The sequence below is a fragment of the Balaenoptera acutorostrata genome, chromosome 3 (genome assembly GCF_949987535.1).
Source record: "Balaenoptera acutorostrata chromosome 3, mBalAcu1.1, whole genome shotgun sequence".
NCBI lineage: Eukaryota > Metazoa > Chordata > Mammalia > Artiodactyla > Balaenopteridae > Balaenoptera > Balaenoptera acutorostrata.
The window spans coordinates 84,411,948-84,434,541 of record NC_080066.1 but is presented as its reverse complement, the minus strand read 5'-3'; the positions used below and the strand labels follow the sequence as shown (position 1 = coordinate 84,434,541).

The window sequence follows — 22,594 nt, the reverse complement described above, 5'->3', positions numbered from 1 at the left end:
ACAGACAGGAGCCCTGAGTTACGGGGGCCAAAAAGGAAGGGTGATGGTCTCTTTGTGGCATAGGGGAGACCTGGAAGGGGCATGGAGAAGGCAGTCCATGTGGACCAAAACCCAGGCAGCTCTCCACCAAGTAGCCCCTCATTCTGGCACAGTCTGGGAGCCCCATGCAGACACAGCCTGAGCCAGGACTGAGGGCATATTTACTTCCTCTCTAAACAATTTTATATATGTTTCATGAGATATTATGAATCTATAAAGATTCTAGCATCTTTAAGTATGACCCTTAAAGAAAGGCATAAAACTTGTGCACTTAAGAAAAATGTAATCTCCTAGCAATTAAAAGAATCTGGGACTTCCCTGGTGGCGCCGTGGTTAAGAATCCGCCTGCCAGTGCAGGGGACACGGGTTCGAACCCTGGTCCGGGAAGATCCCACATGCTGTGGAGCAACTAAGCCCACGCACCACAACTACTGAGCCCGCGTGCCACAACTACTGAAGCCTGCGTGCCTAGAGCCCATGTTCCGCAACAAGAGAAGCCACCGCAGTGAGAAGCCCGCACACCGCAATGAAGAGCAGCCCCGTTCACCGCAACTAGAGAAAGCCTGAGCGCAGCAACGAAGACACAATGCAGCCAAAAATAAATAAATAAATAAATTTATTAAAAAAAAAAAAAAAAAGAATCTGACCCAATTCATTTGGTAATTTATTTTATTAAAATGTCACCAAGTTCTACTTCTCATTTCTTCATATACCATGTATCTAAATGAACTAAATTCAATCATTTGTAACATGAAAAGACATTACTACATATTAGTAGGGTGTTGTTGCTTCACAATCATGTATTATTTCCACTCCTAAGATACATGCCCATGTTACAGAATCACAGCTATGGCCTGTGACTTTGGGGTGGTGCAGAAGAGGCCACAGGCCAGGAGTGCTTATCAAATGATGTTTTATGCTCTGAAAGGAAGAAAGGAGAAAACTTGGGGGGAACAAGTAATAGTTCCCACAAAACTTGGGAAACAGATTTCTCAAAAGGAGGAACTGACAAAATTCTTCAGTTATTTTTATGAGAAAATCTTAAAACATATTTGAATGCTGATAAGATAGAGAAAATCATCTATGTTGCCTTTTGAAACTTATTTTTTTAAGTTATTGTATCAAAGATATTAAACAATGAAAAATTATGGCAAATATGCTGGCAGATAAAATTTAAAGAAATCTTCTGGAGGAGGAGATGATAAACGGCATGGAAATTAAGCTTGAATGATATATTAGTGTTTTTGTTTTTTTTAGTAAATTTATTTATTGTATTTATTTATTTTTGGCTGTGCTGGGTCTTTGTTGCTACGCACAGGCTTTCTCTAGTTGCAGTGAGCAGGGGCTACTCTTTGTTGCGGTGCGTGGGCTTCTCATTGTGGTGGCTTCTCTTGTTGTGGAACTCGGGCTCTAGCTGCGCGGGCTTCAGTAGTTGCGGCACGCGGGCTCAGCAGTTGTGGCTCACGGGCTCTAGAGCGCAGGCTCAGTAGATGTGGCGCACAGGCTTAGTTGCTCTGCGGCATGTGGGCTCTTCCTGGACCAGGGATCGAACCTGTGTCCTCTGCATTGGCAGGTGGATTCTCAACCACTGCACCACCAGGGAAGCCCTGATATATTAGTTTTAAATGGATATATACATAAAAATACTTCTGTGATTCATTTCAGATTGAATATTCTCTTAAAAATTAGAGGGGCCTGAAATAAATATTTTTTTATGCAGGAGCATTCTTAGTAAAAAGAGTTGGTGAAACACCTCTGTCCCCATCAAGCAGGTGTGGGGTGAGAGGACTTAAGACTCAGCCCTAGAACCCATTTGTGGCTTCATAAATGTATCTGGGCTTCACACGAACTTTAGAAAACTTAGGATAAACTGTGTCCCTGGGTCTCACTCCCTCTGGGTGGACCCCTGTCACAAAATAGATCTAGACAAGAGGCACCTGGCAGAAAATACGAGACTTGCAGGAATTCTAGTAAAAGCTGGCTGAGATTCCAAAGGTAGCAGTGGCCTTTCCAACCTCAGCTGGTGTGTGTTAATTCTTACAAGATGACAATGGCAGCACATCACCACGAGCAAGAGAAGATGTGGCTCATTTGGGAGAATTCTTATTTTCTTCCTTCAATCACATTCCAAAGCATTTCCAGTTCCAATTAATAAGCCACATCCCTCTATTTGACCTTCATTTAGCTTTTGAAAGAAAAGTGCATTTATTCTCTTTTTTCCTGCTATAATCTATTGAGAAAGCCTAGTTTGAAACTGCTGGGGATCTGGATCATTTCCAGAGCATGTGGAGAGGGGGTAAAAGGAAATGTGACTTGAAAGAGATATTTGGTATCCAACATAAGGTGTGATGAATCCTCTCGGCTATTGAGGAGAGCCTGAAATGAGAACCAGAGGAAAAATGAGTAAGGAAACCAGTGCACTTTGCTTTATGGCTGTCTGGAAGTCAAGAGCAAGGAAAACACAACTCTATCCCGAGTGAAAAACTCCTTTCAAAATCATGTGAGATAACACACAAAAGGGCTTTTCAACAGCACAGCTCCAAGGTGAAATGGTTTATCCAGGTCTTCCAGATCAGCTCTCATGAATACTTAATTTGCTCTGTTTCACTTCAGAAGTTAATTTCCCACAGGATGGAATGACTGTAAATCGATCTACTTTCTATTCTTACCTATTCTCATGGCATAATTCTAAGACCAAACACGAGTGGAGCTCAGTATTAAATTTTTATTGCATTAATATTTCTTTTTAGTTCAGTGGTTTGCAAACCTTTTTGGTTTCAGGACCCCTTTATACTCTTAAATTACCAAGGACGCCAAACAGCTTTTGTGCATGTGGTTATAACTACTGATATCTATCATATTAGTAATTAAAACAATAATTTTAAATATTTTTTAATGCATTAAAGTAACAAGCCCAATACATGTTAACATATTTTTATTGAAAAACAACTATAATTTTGAAAACAAATCAAAAAACTAGTGAGAAGTGGTATTGTTTCATAATTTTGTAACTCTTTTAAATGTCTGACTTAATATGACAGGTGGAATCTTGTATCTGCTTCTGCATTCACCTCTAGTGATATGTTATTTTGGTTGAAGTGTATGAAGAAAAGTCTGCCTCATACAGGTATGTATTTGGAAAAAGGAAGACTTTTCAGACTCCCTGAAATCATCTCAAGAATCCCCCCCCCCACCCTCCAAGGACCCTTGAACCAAACTTTGAGAACTGCTGCCCTAGTTCATTGGGCAAGAAACTTCAGGGATTAAAATAAGAAAAAAAGGGTATGCAGGTTCTCTCTTTCCATTCAGCCTCTGCTCCCTTGCATATACTCAAAGACTGATGAGAAACAAGACATGCTGAAGGAACATAGAATGTGAATCACGGTTTTGGTGTTTTTGTTCCCTTCCCACCAGGGTGAAAATGGGTTCTGAAAACAGGGAATTTGACAGGGAAAATTCCTGCTGCTTTTCCTGGGTGCCTTTCCTTTGTGTATTTGGTACACGTACTTTAATCCTGAATTTCTATAATGGTAATTAAACAACACTGTCTTACACTAAACCTTAAAAGGCATATCCTTAAGGATCTCACCTGTACTTTGCGAACAAAGGATGAAGTCACTCTTTTCTCGAAGTCATCTATAGGTGTGTATGAGTTGAGGATCTTTATGATCTGCAAAGAGTACATGAGATGGTGTGAGGCCGCAGAAAAGGACAACTCTGTCCATGAAATAATGGTTCCAGTAGTCTGGGAACAGTCGGGAACCACAAGTGGTTCTTTTAGACTGTAATCTGGCTCTAGGAACCATGTGTTATTTTTTTCCAAAAGAGAAAACAAGCTGAGAAGAGCACAGAAGGCAGCAAGGACATCCTATAATTAGATGACCTTAAGAGAATTCCCCATTTCCTGCCTCCTTCCCCGCTCCCACCCCCTCTCCCCACACATACACATATGTGAGTATAGCGGGCAGGGAATGTGTCATATGCACTTTTATGTTTTTAAGGCCTAGGGTTAGTATTTAATAAATGCTTGTTAAGTAAGAGGGCAGCCCATGGGAGATACGTATGCTCCCCAAAGAGCACAGAGAGATGCAGATGCACCCCACAGCTGGCTAAGCCAGGAAAGGCAAGGCCAATTACATGATGTGTGGGTGAAGATCAGGGAGACACTCAGCAAGCCTGGTCACCTGCACAGCAGACAGGGAGGTACAGCGTTCGTAGATCTCCTTGGCATCGCTGTCTGTGGTCTTCTTGACCTGAAGCAACCAGGCTGCCTGAGAGAGAGCTTCCAAGGTTTCCCTGGCCAAGCTGTTCTGCAAATTCTTATCTTTGAGCCATTCTTCTAAGTAGCTGATGTTGCACCTGGAGTAAAAGCCAGAGGAGCAGAGAACAGGGGTGACCTGCTTAGAACACTTTAGGGGAGGGTGCCGAATCCTCCAGTGTGTCCCAACATGGTACCAGAGCTCACTGAGATCCTTAGGACTACAGCCCAGCAGTTTCTTTATTTGTAACAAGACGGGGTTGGGCCAGATGATCAGCTCTCACGATCCACGGTTCTAAGGATCATGATGGTCAAGGGTGAGGGGCCATGACAGCAATAAACTTTGGAGAAAATCTGAGCAAAGAACAGTGACTACAATAATTTATAATCTATTAAAGTACCCTTAATAATAGATTTGAAAATATATTAAAGGAAAAAATCATAGTGGTATTTGAAGAGAAGACTTACATTGGTATAAAAATCGTTTGATCTCTTTTCCCAAATTGGCAGAAAATTTTCAATTGGTAGAGGCTTTCTTTTAGTCCACTGGGGTTTTGATTCTTGTTTCTGTCACTGATTATCATAGGTTTATGAGTTAAGGGCCATGGGTTTTAATCCCACCAATCCATTGTGTGAGCCTGGAGAGTTACTCAACCTCTCTTGGTAAATCAGAGTGTTGAGAACACTCATACATTGCTAGTGGGAATGTAAATGGTACAGCTGCTAAGGAAAGCAGTTAGGCAGTTCCTCAAAATGTTAAACATAAAACTACCTTCTGACCTAGCAACTCCACTTCTAGGTACTTACTAAAGAGAACTGAAAGCATGTCCACACAAAAAATCATACACAAATGTTCACAGCACCATTAATCATTATAGCCAAAAAAAGAAAACAACCCAAATGTCCACCAGTTGATGGATAGATAAACAAATTGTGGTCTATCCATACAACGGGATATTATTCAGCAATAAAAAGGAGTGAGGTACTGCCACATGCTACCACAGGGGGGAGCTATGAAAACATTACGCTAAGGGAAAGAAGCCAGTCACAAAAGACAACATATTTATGATTCCATTTATTTTAAAAATGTCCAGAATAGGCAAATCTATAGAGAAAGAAAATATATTTGTTGTTGGTTAGGTTGAGGGGGAGGGGACTCCCCAGTGGGACTTGGGTAGGGGATACGAGTGGCTGCTATTGGGTGTAAGGTTTCTTTCTGGAGTGATGAAACTGTTCTAAAATTACATTATGGTGGCGGCTGCATAACTCTGTAAATATACCAAAACCACTGAACTATACACTTTAAACGAGTGAACTCTACGGCATGTAAATTATGTATCAATGAAGCTGTTTAAAAAAACTGAGTGCTGAACTAGGTGATCTCTAAGGTCGGTTCCAGTTCTGACCTTCCAGATTAGCAACTCCCCATGGGTTATAACATTGGGACAAAAATGCTGAATTAATGTATTCCATAGGGATGTAACGAGTGTGAGATAACATCTCTTGCACTGGTTACCCCCCCTTTTTTTGCATTGTCAATTTTGTCCCACTAGTTCTTTTTTTTTTTTTTTTTAATTTTATTTATTTATTCATTCATTTATGGCTGTGTTGGGTCTTCGTTTCTGTACGAGGGCTTTCTCTAGTTGTGGCAAGCAGGGGCCACCCTTCATCACAGTGCACGGGCCTCTCACTATCGCGGCCTCTCTTGTTGCGAAGCACAGGCTCCAGACACGCAGGCTCAGTAATTGTGGCTCACGGGCCCAGCCGCTCCGCGGCATGTGGGATCCTCCCAGACCAGGGCTCGAACCCGTGTCCCCTGCATTGGCAGGCAGATTCTCAACCACTGCGCCACCAGGGAAGCCCCAACCACTAGTTCTTATTACAGTAGATTCCTAATGGGAATCCACTGAATTTTGAGCATGTTAATCCTCCCACTCAAAACTCTGTGTTGGAGTTCTGGTTCTTGGTAAGATGGAGTAAGCACTCCATTTTGTTTCTCCCACTGAATGCAGCTATAAAACCTGGATGGAATGCCTGGAACAGCTATTTGAGGACTCTGAAAAGTAAACAGTAGCAGGTGGGCTGGGAGAGAAGACCAGAATTTGAAGTATCTCCAAACTGACAATGAGTTTACCAGTATCTTTCCCTCTGCTATTCACTGGCCTGAACTCAAAGCAGCCTGAAACTCAGTAGTGGGCATGGGTGCCAACAAAGAGCTCCAGGAGGAGTCCTCTAGTTCTGGCTCGAGGTGCTGGAAAGGGGTGTCCTAAAGCTCTGAGACAGGGTGGAAATTCTGTTTTTCTTTTTTCTCCTTTTCCTTTCTTTTTCTTCATTCTCTCATGTGTAAGCCCCAAACAGTCCTATGGTGGTGGCAACAGGGTCCAGTAGGAAATTAAAACTCTAAGAGAGGGGAACTTTCTTCAGCTGGAGGAGTTGTGGCTCAAGAGGATGGCGTGAACTCTCCTTGCTCTTCCTCTCACCACTTGACCCCAGGTGGGGACATTTGCTGGAAGTGCGCCACACAGTGAGTTAAGTGAAGCCCCAGTTTTCTGTCTGGAGGACCAAAGAGGGGATCCCCAGGTATCTGGAAAGTACCAGGGGCATTGTGGAGAGGAGGAGCTTGGGAAAGTGACCTTTAAAGTTATTTATGAACTCTTGGACACACCCCTGAGCCCAGGGATGGATCTGACCCTCAAGAGCACACATGAACTTTGAGGACTAAACTATAGGATTGCACACCACTCAAGTTTCAGACTGGCCACTGTGTGTCAAACAGAAGACAAAACCAAATAGCATTACAAAGGCTTTGAAGACAGAACTGACAGAGGAACCACAACCTGCAGAGCCTGAACCCAAGTGAGCTGATTATCTGATAAAAGTATCAACATTCTCCATAGGATTTAAAGACTCAGTGTCTCATAATATAATAATAAAAGTGGCCAGGATACAATTCAAAATTACTCGGCATACGAAAACCAGGAAAATCTTAAGTCACATTAAACAAGGCAATTAATAGTATCAACTCTGAGATGACACAGATGTTAGAATCATCGGACAAAGACTTTAAAGAAGCTATCACAAAAATGCTCCAAAAAGTAAGGACAAACTATCTTGAAATACATGAAAAAATAGAAAGCTTCAGAAAAGAAACAGAAGATGTTTCAAACAAATGGAAATTTACAACTGAAAAACACAGTAACTGAAACAAAAGAACTCACTGAATGGGCTCAATAGCAGAATATAGATGGCAGAGAAAAGAGTCAGTGAACTTCAAGGGATCAATAAAGACTATCCAATCTGAAAAGTACAAAGAACAGAACTTTAGGGATAACAAAATAATGAAAGGTCTAACATTTGTGTCATTGAAATTCCAGAAGGAAAGGAGAAAGTGTGATGCAGACAAAACATTTGAAGAAATAGCTGAAAATGTCCCACATCTGGTGAGATCCACAAACCTACAGAGTCAAGAAGTTCAGAGAAGCTCAAAGAGGCTAAACCCAAAGAAATCCACACCCAGATGCATCATAATCAAACTGTGGTAAACTAAACACAAAGAAAAAAAACTTGGAACTCAGTCAGAGAAAAACTATGCATTATTTATAGGGAAATAATAATTCAAATGACTGTGCGGTTCTCATCAGAAACCATGGAAGCCAGAAAAAGTGGAACATTTTTAAACTGATGAAAGAAAGGACTGTCAACCCAGACATTGGTAGCCTATTAAAAATATACTTTAGGAATGAAGGTGAAATGAAGATATTTTCAGAGGAAAGAAAGCTAAGAGAATTTATTGTCGGTGAACCTGCTCTAAAAGGACTACTAAAATAATTTCCTCAGGCAAAAGGAAAATGAAATGGATATGAGATTTGGGGGGAAAATGAGACTTGAAACATTAGAAATGAAGGAATAACAGAAATGATAAATACTTGGGTAAATACAATAGACCATTCTTCTATTAAGTCCTTTAAAATATGTTGGGTGGTTTAAAACAAAAATTATAACATTGTCTGGCAGAGTTTTTGATGTATGTAGATATAATATATAAGACAATCAAAGAGGAGGGGAAAGGGCCTATGTAATGGTAAGGTTTCTACATTCCACTTAATGTGATAAGATACTGATTCTAAAATGACTGAAAAAGGTAAGTATGTATACTGTAATTCCTAGAGCAGCCATTAAAAAAGAGACGAAGAGATACAGTGAAAACACAATAGATAAATTTAAAAGGGGTACCAAAAATGTTCAAAGAACCCAAAAGAAGACAGAAACTGGAAATCAGAGAAATAAAAACCAGAAGGAACAAATAGAAAATAACAAAATGGTAGACTTAAATCTGAGTATACCAATAATTACATTAAATTTAAATGGTGTAAAAACCCCAATTAAGAAGCACAGATTGTCAGACTGGATGAAAAAATAAAACAAAAAACTGGACCCAAATATATGCTGCCTACAAGAAACTCACTTCAGATATGATACAGATAGGTTAAAAGTAAAAGGATGGAAAAAGATATACTATGAAAACACTGATCCAAATAAAAAATAGACTTTCAGACAAAGTAGACTTCAAAGCAGAGAAAATTACCAGGGAGGGACAAAGAGAGATCCCACATAATAATAGGAGGGCTAACTCACCAAGAAGACATAACAATTCTTAGTGTGTATGCACCTAAAAACAGAGCTTCAGAATACATAAAGCAAAACCTGACAGACTGAAAGAAGAAACAGACAACTCCATAATTATAGTTGGAGACTTCAACACTCCTCTCAGTAATCAACAGAACTAATAGACAGAAAATCAGCAAGGATACAGAAGAAATGAAAAACACCATCAACAAACTGGGTCTGATCTACATTTATAGAACATTCTACCCAACAAAAGCAGAATATACATTCTTTTCAACCCACCGCATGGGGAAGATTCACAAAAATAGACCTGGGTCACAAAAGCAAATATTAACAAATTTAAAAATAACTGAAATTATACAAAGTTTGTTTTTTTCAATGTAAAAATATTTATAAGTTTTTGGTTTTTGTTTTTTTTTTAGGCCACGCCATGCAGCAAGTGGGATCTTAGTTCTCCTACCAGGGATCGAATTCACACCCCCTACACTGGAAGTGTGAAGACTTAACCACTGGACCACCAGGGAAGTCCCAAAATATTTATAAGTTTATATTTTAAAAATAAACCTGGGAAAGTCTCGGACAAAGTGGGATGGTTGGTAATTCTAGTATCACAATCTATGGTATATGTTAACCTGGACGTACCTTGAGATTTTTTTAAAACTTGTGGTAGAAAACGCATAACATAAAATTACCATCTGAACTACTGTAAGTGTATAGTATAGTAGTGTTAACTATATGCACCATGTTGTATAACAGATTCCCAGAACATTTTCACTTTGTAAAACTGAAATTGTACATCCATTGAATGAACAACAACTCCCTTTTTCTCTCTCTCCTCAGCCCCAGGCAACCACCATTCTATCTTCTGCTTCTAAGAATTTGACTGACAAAGTATGTTCTTCAAGCACAATGAAATTAAACTAAAAATCAATAATAGAAAGGTAATAAGAAAGTCTCTAAACACTTGGAAAGTAAACAACACACTTCTAAATAATCCATGGGTCCAAGAGTAAGACTCGAGGGAAATTAGAAAATACTTTGAACTGAACAAAAATGAAAATATAACATATCAAAATTTGTGGGATAGAGTTAAAGTAGTGCTTAGAGAGAAATGTATAGCACTAAATGCTTATTTTAGAAAAGAAAGGTCTCAGAGCCAATAATCCAGGTGTCTACTTTAGGAACCTAGAAGAAGAAGAGAAAAATAAATGCAAAGTAGGCAGAAGGAATGAAATCATAAAGACAGTAACAGAAATCAATTAAATTAAAAAAAAAAGACAAAAATCAGTGAAACCAAACTGATACACCTCTAGCAAGACTGACCAAGGAAAAGAGAAGTCACAGATTACCCACAGAGGAGCAGAAGAGGGGATATCACTACAAATTCTGCAGAAATTAAAAGAATAATAAGGGAATATTCTGAACAGCTCTACACACATAAACTCAACTTTGATGAAGGGGACCAATTCCTTGAAAACCAAAAACTACCAAAACTCATCCAAGATGAAATATATAACCTGAATATTCCTACAACTATTAAAGAAATGGAATTCATAGTTTAAAGCCTTCTGAAAAAGAAAAAAAAAAATCTGTGGCGGTTGCCACTCCTGAGGGACTAAAGCATGCATTTCTCATGCTGGCATTCCGCTTTGTCTTTCTAACCCATCTTTCTAGGTCCTCCCATCACTCCTGGTGCTCCTTTCAAAGGGGGCTGTTCATACCCTGCCCTCAGTTTTCCTTCACTGAGGCCTGTGCTCATTCCTCTGGTTCTGGGTCAGCTGAAATCCTACTTGTCCTTCAAGACCCAAGTCAATGCCTTTCATACTCCCCCCAGATTCCCTCAGGCCAGCAAGCAATGTTTGTAGTTGGGCCACATTATTCTGGTTCCTAACAGAACTGTCTCTGTCTCCAGGACCCCTACCTAGGTTCTTATCAAAGATCCCTGGGCAAAACAGCCACAGTGGAACTTGCAGCAAAAATGCTATTGTGGAGACAGTGAGATAAAGTTCCACATGAGATAATATTTTTACAATTCATGACTAGGCACAAAAAAGAATTACATACTAGGAAAATCTTTGTATCTTCCCAGGAACTGGTCTGCCTCACCAAGCCAGATGAGACCAGAGAGCTATGATGTTTGGCTTTTTCTCCTGGCAGTCAGAAAGACCAGAGCCAGTTTTCAAGCTACTCTGTCTACTGTTTATGTTCTTCTTTTCTTTGGTTTTGATTTTCCACTTGTGTTCATGTTTTGTTATTGTGTTGCTTGTGTTGTTATGGTAAAGTCACTGTAAATCCTGGTGTGCCTTGTTTAGGCAGGAGCTGAGTCAATATCTGAATGAATGAATGCCTCTTAAATGCATGTGCTACTTACTGAGAGCAACACACTGGAAAGTCAGTACTTCTCTAATGGCACTTTTAATTGGTGAGAGGAGAAAATACTGAGCACCTATGGGGACAGATGTTCACTCAACTTGGGGACCTACTGGTGGAATGAGAGTTGTTTAGCAGAGACTCTGGTGGCACATGAGGTTTACGGCTTTACTTTAAATAGGCCTGAATCCTACCTCAGAGGGGTACAGGGCATCTGCTCAGTGCTCGGGAAGTAAACAGAAGTCTTTCCTCTCTCAATGAAGAGGAAAAAAAGCCCAGTCCTCCTGAATACTCCCTCATATCTGAAAACCACAACCTGGCATCATGAGAATTTGCCACAATGGTTTGTAGGGATGTCCACCTCTAAAGCTAAAGAGATGTAATGGATGCCTCGTGTTTATTTCTTGGCTTAATAAACTTTTTGGGGTCACTTTTCATTGTATCACTGCCATCATCACCATCCCAGGTTCCCCTGTCACCTACAGGTGTCAAATCCCTGCACATATTATAAAAATCTTAAATATCTACCCCATATTATATGCTTTCTAATCATGTGACAGTGTTAATTCAAACAATAGCTAATGGTCTGTGTTTCCTCGGTTTAGAGACAAAGAGAAGTCAACACACCTCAAAACTGGATGACCATATCCACAGGATGAACTCCCAGTGCTTGGCCTGGCATTCCAGACCCTCCCAATCTGGGTCCAACTTACCACTCTACTGCAGACCTGTTGCTCCTGACACAAACCTCCGCTTAATCTAGACGGAGCTATTTACTCCTGCCTGAGGACGGGTCCTCACTCAGTCCTATCACTGTGCCTTTGCCCACTCATTCCCCTGCCTGAAATGTTCTCCCATATTTAATCACTCACACACAGTTTTCAGGCTTCTTTAACTTTTCTGTCCACAATAATCTCTCCTCTCTGAAGCACTTCCCTCGCCACTTGTTTGTGACTTAATTATAGTGGTTTTGACTCATCATTTAGCTTCTCAATGGCAGGGATCAAATCACCCTTTCCTCTGTTTCCTGTGTCCCCCACCAGCAGTACTAGTCACAGAGGTGGTGGTCAATAAATACTGGTTGAGTATATGATAACCACAGAGGGCCAGAATTTAAAATACACAATTACTAGTTCTTAGTAGAAGACATTCTGCCAGACCGTCAAGTTAGCGTGGGGTAGAGTGATGGGAGGAGGGCCTGGCATCAGATGGCTGACATTTCCAAGGTTCTAAGAGTCATCTCACACACCCTCCAGCAGTGCAGCTCTTGTGGAAGGAGGGCAGAGCGTGTGGCCTCGGACTTTAAGAGCATCCTTTCTGGCCAGCCTCTCCAGGATGAGTGGTACTTTATGGGTCTTACCTTATCTGCATCCCTTTTCTGCAGGAGCACATGTCCTTGCGCAGGAAGAGGCTGTTCAGGGTGACCGCCCCAATCAGGAAGAAGAGCTGCTTCACTGCCTGCCTCACGATCTCAGGGTCCAGGCCGTTCTGGCACATGGTGCTGTAAAAGTAGCTCAGCTGCTGCAAGATGGAGGTCATTGTGTAGGCATCCGTGTCATCTATGCTGGATGACCGCTTCCGGAAGCCTGTGGGCTTCAGGCCGGAAATGCCCTGCAGACTCTCATACTCCAGCATGCCTGGCACTATGGAGAAAAACGGGAAGATTTTCTTGCACATGCAGTGGGGACATCCAGAGAACATCTCCACTGCTCTCATGTGTCTGTTTCAGGAGGTGGGACATTTTCCACATGAGTTAGTGTGGATACAGCTGTGACAGAGGAAACAGAAGAATGGAGGGTTGGGGAGCACCAAGATGTAAGGGGCGGATGGGGATGGACCGTCATCTACAGCAGGGCAATAGCTCCTTTTCTTTCAACTTCACAGGAGAGAGAGCTGGTTAGCGTGACAGCCCACGGTCTGGAACTACTTAAAGCCTAAAGTATTTAAATTTCAGAAAATTGAAGAAAGTATACAAGAATTTGAGTGAGGCTTTAGAATTTCAAAAATACCTGGCTAAGAACCAGGATTAGCCACATAAGTAGCAGCAGTTCTCCCAAGTCTTTCCCTTCAGGATGGATCCCCCTTACAGAAAGAAAACTATGACCCGTGTACTTTTATATATGTAATCATTTTAGGCAATCAAAGAATTAAAAAGTGGACATTTACATCAGTAAATCTTCTTGTTTTAAAATTATGTTCTTTGCAATTACACATGCCGTGCACCAGATTTATTTTTTTAAGGTCTCAATGTCACTATAAATATTTCTTGGTCATCGATTCTTTTCTTACCTATTATTGGTTGAATGTTATTTTCCATTACAATAATGAACTGATGATATATTCGTATAGCCACATCACTAAGAATCTGTCTGTATTCTGAAAGGTCAAAATTGTTCAAGCAATTCTTATTCTGACGTAGACTGTTATTCTTCATGAATTCCTGGAAGTAATTTTGAATATAAATATTAGAATAATGTAGACATGTAGAAAATTAAAATACTATCTCTAATGATATTATAATAAGCTTCTACTATAACTCTTATACTTTAAAACTTAATGTCTGATTTATATCGAATGAGTTCTCGATGGTTGTGGTAGCATTTATTTTCTATAACTAACTACACTTGACGCTTAAATGACATGGGTTTGAACTACATGGGTCTACTTACATGTGGATTTTTTTCACTAAATATGTACTATAGTACCACATGATCCACAGTTGATTGAATCTGAGGATGGGTCAACTGTAAACATTACTGTCCTATTTATTTCCCTGACAAATATGTGCCTCCAGAGCTAGACTACATTGGAAAACAGCTCCCATGGAAGCTCATAGAAAAAACTGCAAAGCACCCAAGGAAATAAACTGCTGTAAGAGGTTGGTAGGTGAATAAATGAGATTCATAACTTTATAATTAGAGTATAGACCAATCTGAAATGTTTTAAAATGTGGGTTCTGGGCTGAATATTTGTGTCCCCCCCCCTCAAATTTATATATTGAAGCCCTAACCTTCAGGGTGGCTATATTTTAAGATGGGGCCTCTAAGGAAGTTACTAAGGTTAAATGAAGTCATAAGGGTGGGGTCCTGATCTGATAGGATTAGTGTTCTTACAGAAGGAGACAGCAGAGAGCTCAATCTCTCTCTTTCTACCCCATGCACTGAGGAAGGGCCATGTGACTACATAGTAAGAAGGTGGCTGTCTGCAAGCCCAGAAGTGAGCTCTCACCAGTGAACCAACCATGCTTGCACCCTGATCTTGGGCTTCTGTCGTCCAGAACTGTGAGAAAATAAATTTCTGTTGTTTAGGCCACCTAGTCTGTGCTAGCAGACCAAGCAGACTAATACAATATGTTTACCATGTTCAAAGAGATAAAAGAAAAAAAACGTTAAGAATAGGACATTATAAAAGGCAGAGGTGAAAAAGAATTGAGATTTTAGAAATAAAAATATAGTAATTAAGAACCACTCAGACAGGGACAAGAACATTATATACATGGCAGAAGGGGGTAAAGAAAGGATTTTTTAAAATGGTGTTGAATAATGCCTCCCATGAAGGCCTCACAGATGCCAGTTTGTCTTAAATGGGCTGGTCTTCCCCCCTCCCCCCAATATTCCTTTTGGTTAGAGGTTGGATTTTCTTTACTTATTTCTCCTGTTATTCAATAGTACCAGTAGGATTATTTTTATATTTTATTTTACTTTCTCTCCATTGGGACAACTGGCTATCCACATGGAAGAAGATATGAGATCATTACCTCACATGTCAACTTGGGATAAATAATCATACCAATTTTGGATAAAAGTGTAATTATGAACTCTAAATTTGAATTATCAGTTTAGAAGAAAGAATAACTTCATGATCTCAGGGTAGGGAAGAATTTCTTGAACAAGACATTAAATCAGATATCATAAAAGAACAGGATTGATAGGTTTAAGTACATCAGAATTCAAAAATTGTGTCTGACAAAGGACTCCATAAGGAAAAGTAGAAGATAAGCCACAATCTACCCATAATATGTAAAGACCTCCTGCAAATCAATAAGAAAAATAATCACCCTTAAGGAAAATGGAGAACAGATGTGAGTAGGCAATTTAAAAGGCAACCCAACCAACTAGTAAGCATATGAAATGATGCTTGACCTCACTAGTGATCAAGTAATTACAATTTAAGTCAACAAAGTATCATCTTATACCCATGAGACTAATAAATAATAAAATGTCTGTCAATACCTAGTGTTGGTAAAGGTATGAGACACTGGAACCTTTACATACTACTGGTAGGACTATAAAATGGTATAACCATTTTGCAGAGCAGTGAAAACCCTGAAAGCTATTTTTGCTATTTTAGGTCAACGAAATATTGCTCTGTGAGTACTTGGAGGTGAAGAGCTTCTTTATGATGTCAGCCCCTTGAAAGCAGAGTCAGAATGGCAAAGGATTTGCAGATTATGGAGGAACAATCAGAATCTCATAGTGAGAACAGCTATGAAGAAATAGGCATGTTGCACCAACAGCTGTATTTTAGAGTGAGAATACTAAAAACTTCAGAAGTTTACAACCAGAAGGAAAATGAAAAGTCACAGAATCTACCTCATGAATTTTAAGTCAAGAAAACTGAGGCTTAGTACCATGCCCGAGGTCTATACTTCTTTCTAGAAGTCTTTTTGCCTGTGACTTCCATTCAGCTGGTGATGTGAAGCTGGCCTCCTGGGTAAGAGGGGAGTGAGAAAGCCAGCTGCCCCTGGAGCTGGGCATCCCGATTCCTAACTCCTATGGTGAGTTCTGGCTCATGAGGAGGTAGGAGACTGGCAGTCAGCGTAGAACACAGAGCGGGCAGGCAATCCTACCTCTTCTCCACTGTACTGCTTCAGGCAATTGAGGAAATGACAAGTATTGGAAAGCCAAAAGGACAGCATCTCAAAGTCTTCTAAATGTTCCTTTAAAAAAAAAAAAAACAAGAAAAGACAAAGTTGGATTTTGGTGTTGGATTTGGTACCTCTGAGCCAAGAACAGACATATCTTACCTGTTTGGTTAGCTGGTGGCTTTTGACCAAAAAGGATTCCTTTTTTATTCATTAAAGACTTTATTAAATTTATACTATAAAAATAAGCTCTTGTATTTATTTAGCACGTTATGGTTTGCAAAGTATTTCTGTACAGGTTATATCACCTGTTATGATGCTTGAAGCAGGCACTACAGGAATGCCTGAGAAATGTCTCAGTCCTTGCCCTCCAAAGTTCACATTCTGACTGGTAAGACAGACATGACATATATAGGACACAGTTAAATAGGCAGCCGACAGCCTACATGATGGGCATAGACTGTGCTACAAAAGCTCAGAGGATGCAGAGATGATGTGGAACCTGGACAGCTGAGAAAACCTCAGGAGAGAGGTGGGAGGATGTCCTCCTTGAAGGAAAGTGGTGGGCAGACAAGAGCTCAGGATCTAGGACTCTGTTGGCAAGAACACCCCCGCTTACGGGGCAGGAAGGAGAGGAACGAGCAAAGGAAGCAGAGGTACTAAAGACCAGAGAGATAAAAGGAAAACCGGGAAAGTTCTGGGATTTGAAAGACAATGTCAGAGCGTTTCAAGGAGATGGTGCTACTGTTCAGTCCATTTCAAGAGAATAAAAATTAAGAAAATACCATTGGATTTAGCAAGAGGAATTACCTGTGATCTTTCTGTGGAGTAATGGGGGTAGAAGCCAGATCGCAAGGGGTGAAAAAAAAAGGCACGGTGGCCAAGGGGGTATGTGGACCAAGTGAGGGTTGCTTTAATGTGCTGTGCACTGGAGGAGGAGGGGTGGGGAGCCACTGAAGAAGCTGAGACGGAAGATGCCGGCAAGGAAGGATTTACACTCCTCATGCCATGTGTCTTTCAGTTTCTAAGTATTTAAGCATTCCAGAGCAGCACGATGGGGCAAATACTGTGTGCCCATGACCTGGAACGCAATGCAAGTGTACCCTGAGAAAACCCAATTTATGAAAACACGGACAGGGAAAACATGAATTTATGGAAGTCTCTTCTAAGAACACAATGGTAGCTCCTGTGAAGGCAGTGACTATAAAGCACCCAGCACCAAATCAATGTTAGTTTTCTACTCCTAACTCCTGATGAATAAGGAATTCTTAGTATAAAATTTGGTGGGGGGGGGGGATGGGGGAAGAATTATCCATGCCCTGATGCATTCACTGTTTTTATTCTTCTCTTTTCCTGGAGTATTTAAAATAGGATTTAATTGCTCATGACTTTTCTAGAACACATATTTTACTAAAAGTGAGATAGGACTTCCCCAACTAAAAAAATTAAATATATCTCAAAATCAAACATTACTTTCCATCTGGAAGGGGAATGAAGAATAATGGATCTATATTTTACTGGTCCCTTACATATAGCTTATCTTCGTTTCTGGGCTGAGAATAAAAGTACATACTGTGGTTTTATGAGGGAGAATCACATAAATGCCAAGGGAAGAGAGGAGTAATTTTTCAGTCCTTCCCATTCCTTGGCATTCACACTTGTTATCTGGATAGACACATACTCCTTGCAGCCAGCTCCTCTTTGCAGCCCCGGGGGACAGAAGTGGTGGCGTGGGGGCTACCAGACTGTAGTCTTGCAGGTAAGAATTTGGGGTCCATTGGTAGATCCCCACCCTTAGGGCTCTCTGACCTAAGTTGTCTTTTCCTAACAGCTTGGATTCTTTTGCTGATTGGGCCTCTGACTGGTTTGAGGAATCATGGGGTTGACCAAAGACTGGAGGTGAAGGATGGAAAAAGTACGGGCATCTGGTCATTCCCACAGGTGTTCCTAAAGTAGCCATAATACCAAGGGCCAATGTCAAAGGTAGTTCCTACCTTAACCACCTGCTTGATACCATTAATGGTGCTGTTCATAAGGGACTTGAGCATGTTGGCGTCATTTAGAGAGTCTGCGTAGCGTACACACATGAACAGGATGTGAGCTGGCAGCCCGGGGATCATGTTCACCACCACACCGCGGGGCTTCAGGTCTGGAGCAGAGAGAGTCAGTGAGGATTACAGCTGATGATCAGCTCTCCCGATAAGGAACCTATAATGATGGGGCAGGGGTTGTCTGCTTTTCTGTATTTGATGCAGTGCCTGAATGCATAGAGATGTCTTTTCCCTTTGAGGAGTTCAGGCTGGCGGTTTTCTTGGCAAAAATATACATGCAGGTGCCACCTGCTCCTCTTACTTCTCATTTGCAAAGTACCTTCTCTTTTCTAAGGTTGAATAAAGGACAGAATTTAATATCTCCAAGGTAACAGAGGAACCCCAGTTCCATGCACCCTCACTTCAGCCTCTATGGTGAGGATGGAATATGATCTCAGCAATCACATGCATCTGCCTTGAATAGAGAAAACAGGTACACAGCAGTCCTGCAGAGGAGGACCAGCTGGTCTTGAGGAGAAGAGAATGGCTGGAAGTCAGAGTGGGAATGAAGGGAAGATAGAAACTTTACAGAACAAGTTAAGATAAGCAAACACAGACCTCCCCATGTCTGCATTAAGACAGGGGAACAAAGAGGCCCCACAGCTGTGCACCAGTGAGGGTGGAAAGGAAAGGGTAGGGGTGCTCATGTCCTCTGAGGGGAGTCAATTAGGACAAGAGGAGTAAGTCTACATATGGGCTCTCTGCTTTGAGATGTTACAACCTGCTGACAGGGGGGCAGCTTTTCTCCTTTTCCCTGGAAAACCATGTGGTTTTCATGGTGAAGACAGTCTAGTAAGATTGTTTCTAAGACCACCAACCCTAGAGTATGCCCACTGGGAGATTCCTGTAACTGAGGTGTGGCTAGAAAGCCTCCACCATACTGCCTGCAAATAAATTTCTCAGCAGAAGTCAGATGGAACAAAGGAGCCACAATTACTTTTCCCATGGCTCCCGTGCTGAGACACAAAGATGAGGAGATGTGTCTTCTACCCTGACCATGTGATGAGACTTGGGAAGAGGTTAGGGCAGTGCTTCTCAACTGAAGGCAAGGTACCCCCAGAGGGCATCTGGCAATGTCTGGAGGCATTTCTTATTGTCATGGCTAGGGGTTGCTACTGGCTTCTACAGAATAGAAGCCAATGACACTGCTCAATATTCTACAGTGCAAAGCCCCTCCCCACCCCAAACAAAGAATTATGTGGTCAACAGTGGTGAGGCTGAGAAGAAGCAGTGGAGGAAGAAGAGGAAATACCCCTGCCCAAGACTGTAGCAATGGCTGATGCTCAAGTTCTCAAAGATAAACCAAAAATTCAGAGTTCCAGGTTTCACTACCAAGAATGAGGTTTTGGATGAGCTTGGCCTCATCTTCTCTCTTGTATTCCAGCATTCCAAGGTACTCCTTGGGTCCTGAGGACAGGTGCACATCATTGGCTGTAGGCAGAGGCAAACAATCAACTAAATACACAAAAACAACTTTCACCAGCATTATAATGAGACTACTCTGTCTCTTTCCATCCCATACTGGCTGGTTTGCCCATGAATTCCTGTGGCTTTCTGATAAATGCAAACTTTATTAAATCCTGAAGAATTTCTTCGGGTAGTGATTCTTATCTGTGAGTATATCAATGAGTATAGCTGCTGGTATATATCCTCATGAGCACCTGGTGTATATCGAGCACAGTGGGGATATGAAAACAATCCAAGATGATGCTCTGGCCTTCAGGACACTGATGTTGCAGTTAAAGAAACGAGAGTCACAAAACATGTGGTGTGCAAAACACCAAACTGCATGACCCCAAGGTGGCTGGGCTAGCTTCCTATGTGCCATCACAAGGTGCCACCAACTCAGTGGCATAAAGCACAATTTTTAAAAAAATGTAATTTAAAAAAATTTTACATTTCCGGAGGTCATGAGACTGAAATAGATCTTACACTGCTAAAATCAAAGTGTCAGCAGAGCTGTGGTTCTTCTGGAGGCTCTAGGGGAGAACTCATTCCTTGCCTTTTCCAGCTTCTAGAGGCTGCCCACATGATGTGGCTTGTGGTCACATCACTCTGACCTCTGCTTCTATCATCACATCTTTCTCTCTCTGCTTCCACTGTCACATCACCTTCTCTCACCCTGTCATTCCTGCCTCTCTTATAACGTCTTTTGTGATTATTGTACATTGAATCCACCTGGATAATCCAGGCGACTCTCCCCATCTCAAGATCCTTCACTTAATCACATCTGCAAAATCCCTTCTGCCATGTAAGGTAACATATTCACAGGTTCTGGGGATTGGGACATGGACATCTTTGGGTGGGCCACAGTCTGCCCTCTGGTCCCCAAAGATTCATGTCCATTCTGAGAGGAGGAGATGTACACAGAAGCACAGGTTAGAGAGTCAGAAAGATGTTACAGATGCCATGCTGCTGAATTCGAAGATGGTGGAGGAAGCCCATAAGTCAGGAAAAGTGGGTGGCCTCTAGAAGCAGGAAAAGGCAAGAGAATAGAATCTCCCCCTAAAGCCTACAGAAGCCCTGCTGACATGTTGACTTTAACCCAGTGAAGACCATTTTGAACTTCTGACCTCTAGAACTGTAAGATTTGTATTTTATTAAGCCGCTAATTTTATGGTGATTTGTTAGGCAGCTATAGGAAATAAATACAGGGGACATAAGACTTTATGCATAGGTAGGTTGGAACTGTTGAAAATTTCTTCTTGAAGGAGGCAGCACTCCAGTTGGGCCAAGAAAAGTTGAGTAGGCTCTGATAGATGAAAAAGAAGATAATCCAGGTAAAGAGTTAACAGAACTCTCTTCTACTGCATGAGACTTTGTCCTGTTGATTTACTAGCTCTGTTCCCTTGGAGACTGATAAAGGTAGAATGTTAACTGTTTTACTAAGCAACCTGCTTATGCTAAGAATAACCTCTGTTGAACTGCATCTGGACTGGGAAGAACAATAAATGAAGCAGAAATACATGATAAGAACATCATACTTTGGGTATTCTTAAGTTTGGTCACTTGTATCTGACCATATTCCTTGGGAGCTAGTGCCACCTATGGAGTGTCCAAAAGGTACTGGCTTCCTGACCACAGTCATGTGAATGAGCTTGGAGAAAGGCACTCCAGCCCCAGCTAAGCCTTCAGATGACTGCATCCCTGCTGATGACTTGACTGCAACTCAGAGCCAGGACCACCCAGCTAAGCCGCTTATGGATTCTTGACCTTCAGAAACTGTTTGTTTTTTTTTAACATCTTTATTGGAGTATAATTGCTTTACAATGGTGTGTTAGTTTCTGCTGTATAACAAAGTGAATCAGCTATACATACACATATATCCCCATATATCCTACCGCTTGCATCTCCCTTCCACACTCACCCATCCCACCCCTCTAGGTGGTCACAAAGCACAGAGCTGATCTCCCTGTACTATGCAGCTGCTTCCCACTAGCTATCTATTTTACATTTGGTAGTGTATATATAAGTCCATGCCACTCTCTCACTTCATACCAGCTTACCCTTCCCCTTCCCCATGTCCTGAAGTCCATTCTCTACATCTGCATCTTTATTCCTGCTAAATTTTGGGGTAGTTTGTTATTTGACAATAGATACATGATACAGGAAGGAAAGCTGATGTATTCCACTTTAGACACACTGGGTTGGAGGTGATAATAGAAAGGTGAAGGAGTAGTCTTAGAGGCAAAAAGGGACTGGGACTCAGGAAAAGTGAGGAATGGCAGGTGGATTTTGGAAGTCCTTATGTAGCGATGGCAGTTCCTTCATTCATTCCAACAACGGGGACACCATTGGGCAATGGGAAGGACAGACATGGTCTCTGACCTCATGAGGGCAGACTGACCTTCATCATTAATTATTGAAGGGGAAAGATCCTCATTTTGGTTTTGGACATATTAAATGTGAGGTAAGAGCTGAATAAATAATAGTAAAGGAGCTCTTCAAAGAAATGAATATAGTAAAAAGAACAGAGAATTGAAGATACAGCCTTAGTGATAAAGGTTGGGAGGAAGAAGCAATACTGAACAAAGAGTAAAGGGAGTTAGAAGAGAGAAGTCAAAAAAGTTCAGTGACACAGAAGTGGGTGAAGGGGGAGAGACCTTCAAGATGGCAGAGAAGTAAGACATGGAGATCACCTGCCTCCCCACGAATACACCAGAATACATCTACATGTGGAACAACTCTTACAGAACACCTACTGAATGCTGGCAGAAGACCTCAGACTTCCCAAAAGGTATATATATAAATTTTTTCCTTTTTCTCTTTTTGTGAGTGTGTATGTGTATGCTTCTTTGTGTGATTTTGTCTGTATAGCTTTGCTTTTACCATTTGTCCTAGGGTTCT

At 41.2% G+C, this 22,594-nt stretch overlaps 1 protein-coding gene across 5 annotated transcripts in view; it reads right to left on the bottom strand.

Annotated features, from left to right (window-relative positions):
* Nucleotides 1–728: 728 nt before the first annotated feature.
* Nucleotides 729–22,594, bottom strand: part of MYO5C (myosin VC) — a 107,343-nt gene continuing 85,477 nt past the window's right edge. For 2 of the 5 annotated variants that reach the window (XM_007194889.3, XM_007194890.3), the window contains 8 exons: nucleotides 19,580–19,678; nucleotides 18,152–18,306; nucleotides 16,143–16,232; nucleotides 13,583–13,733; nucleotides 12,654–12,936; nucleotides 4,224–4,398; nucleotides 3,629–3,709; nucleotides 729–2,415 (listed from right to left, as the gene is read on the bottom strand). In XM_007194889.3, the coding sequence (XP_007194951.2) occupies nucleotides 2,263–2,415; nucleotides 3,629–3,709; nucleotides 4,224–4,398; nucleotides 12,654–12,936; nucleotides 13,583–13,733; nucleotides 16,143–16,232; nucleotides 18,152–18,306; nucleotides 19,580–19,678 (1,187 nt within the window). In that variant the 3' untranslated portion in view covers nucleotides 729–2,262. Of the gene's footprint in view, nucleotides 2,416–3,628; nucleotides 3,710–4,223; nucleotides 4,399–12,653; nucleotides 12,937–13,582; nucleotides 13,734–16,142; nucleotides 16,233–18,151; nucleotides 18,307–19,579; nucleotides 19,679–22,594 lie in introns of those variants that run through there. The other 3 variants (XM_057544661.1, XM_007194891.3, XR_003621737.2) reach the window with 3 other exon arrangements.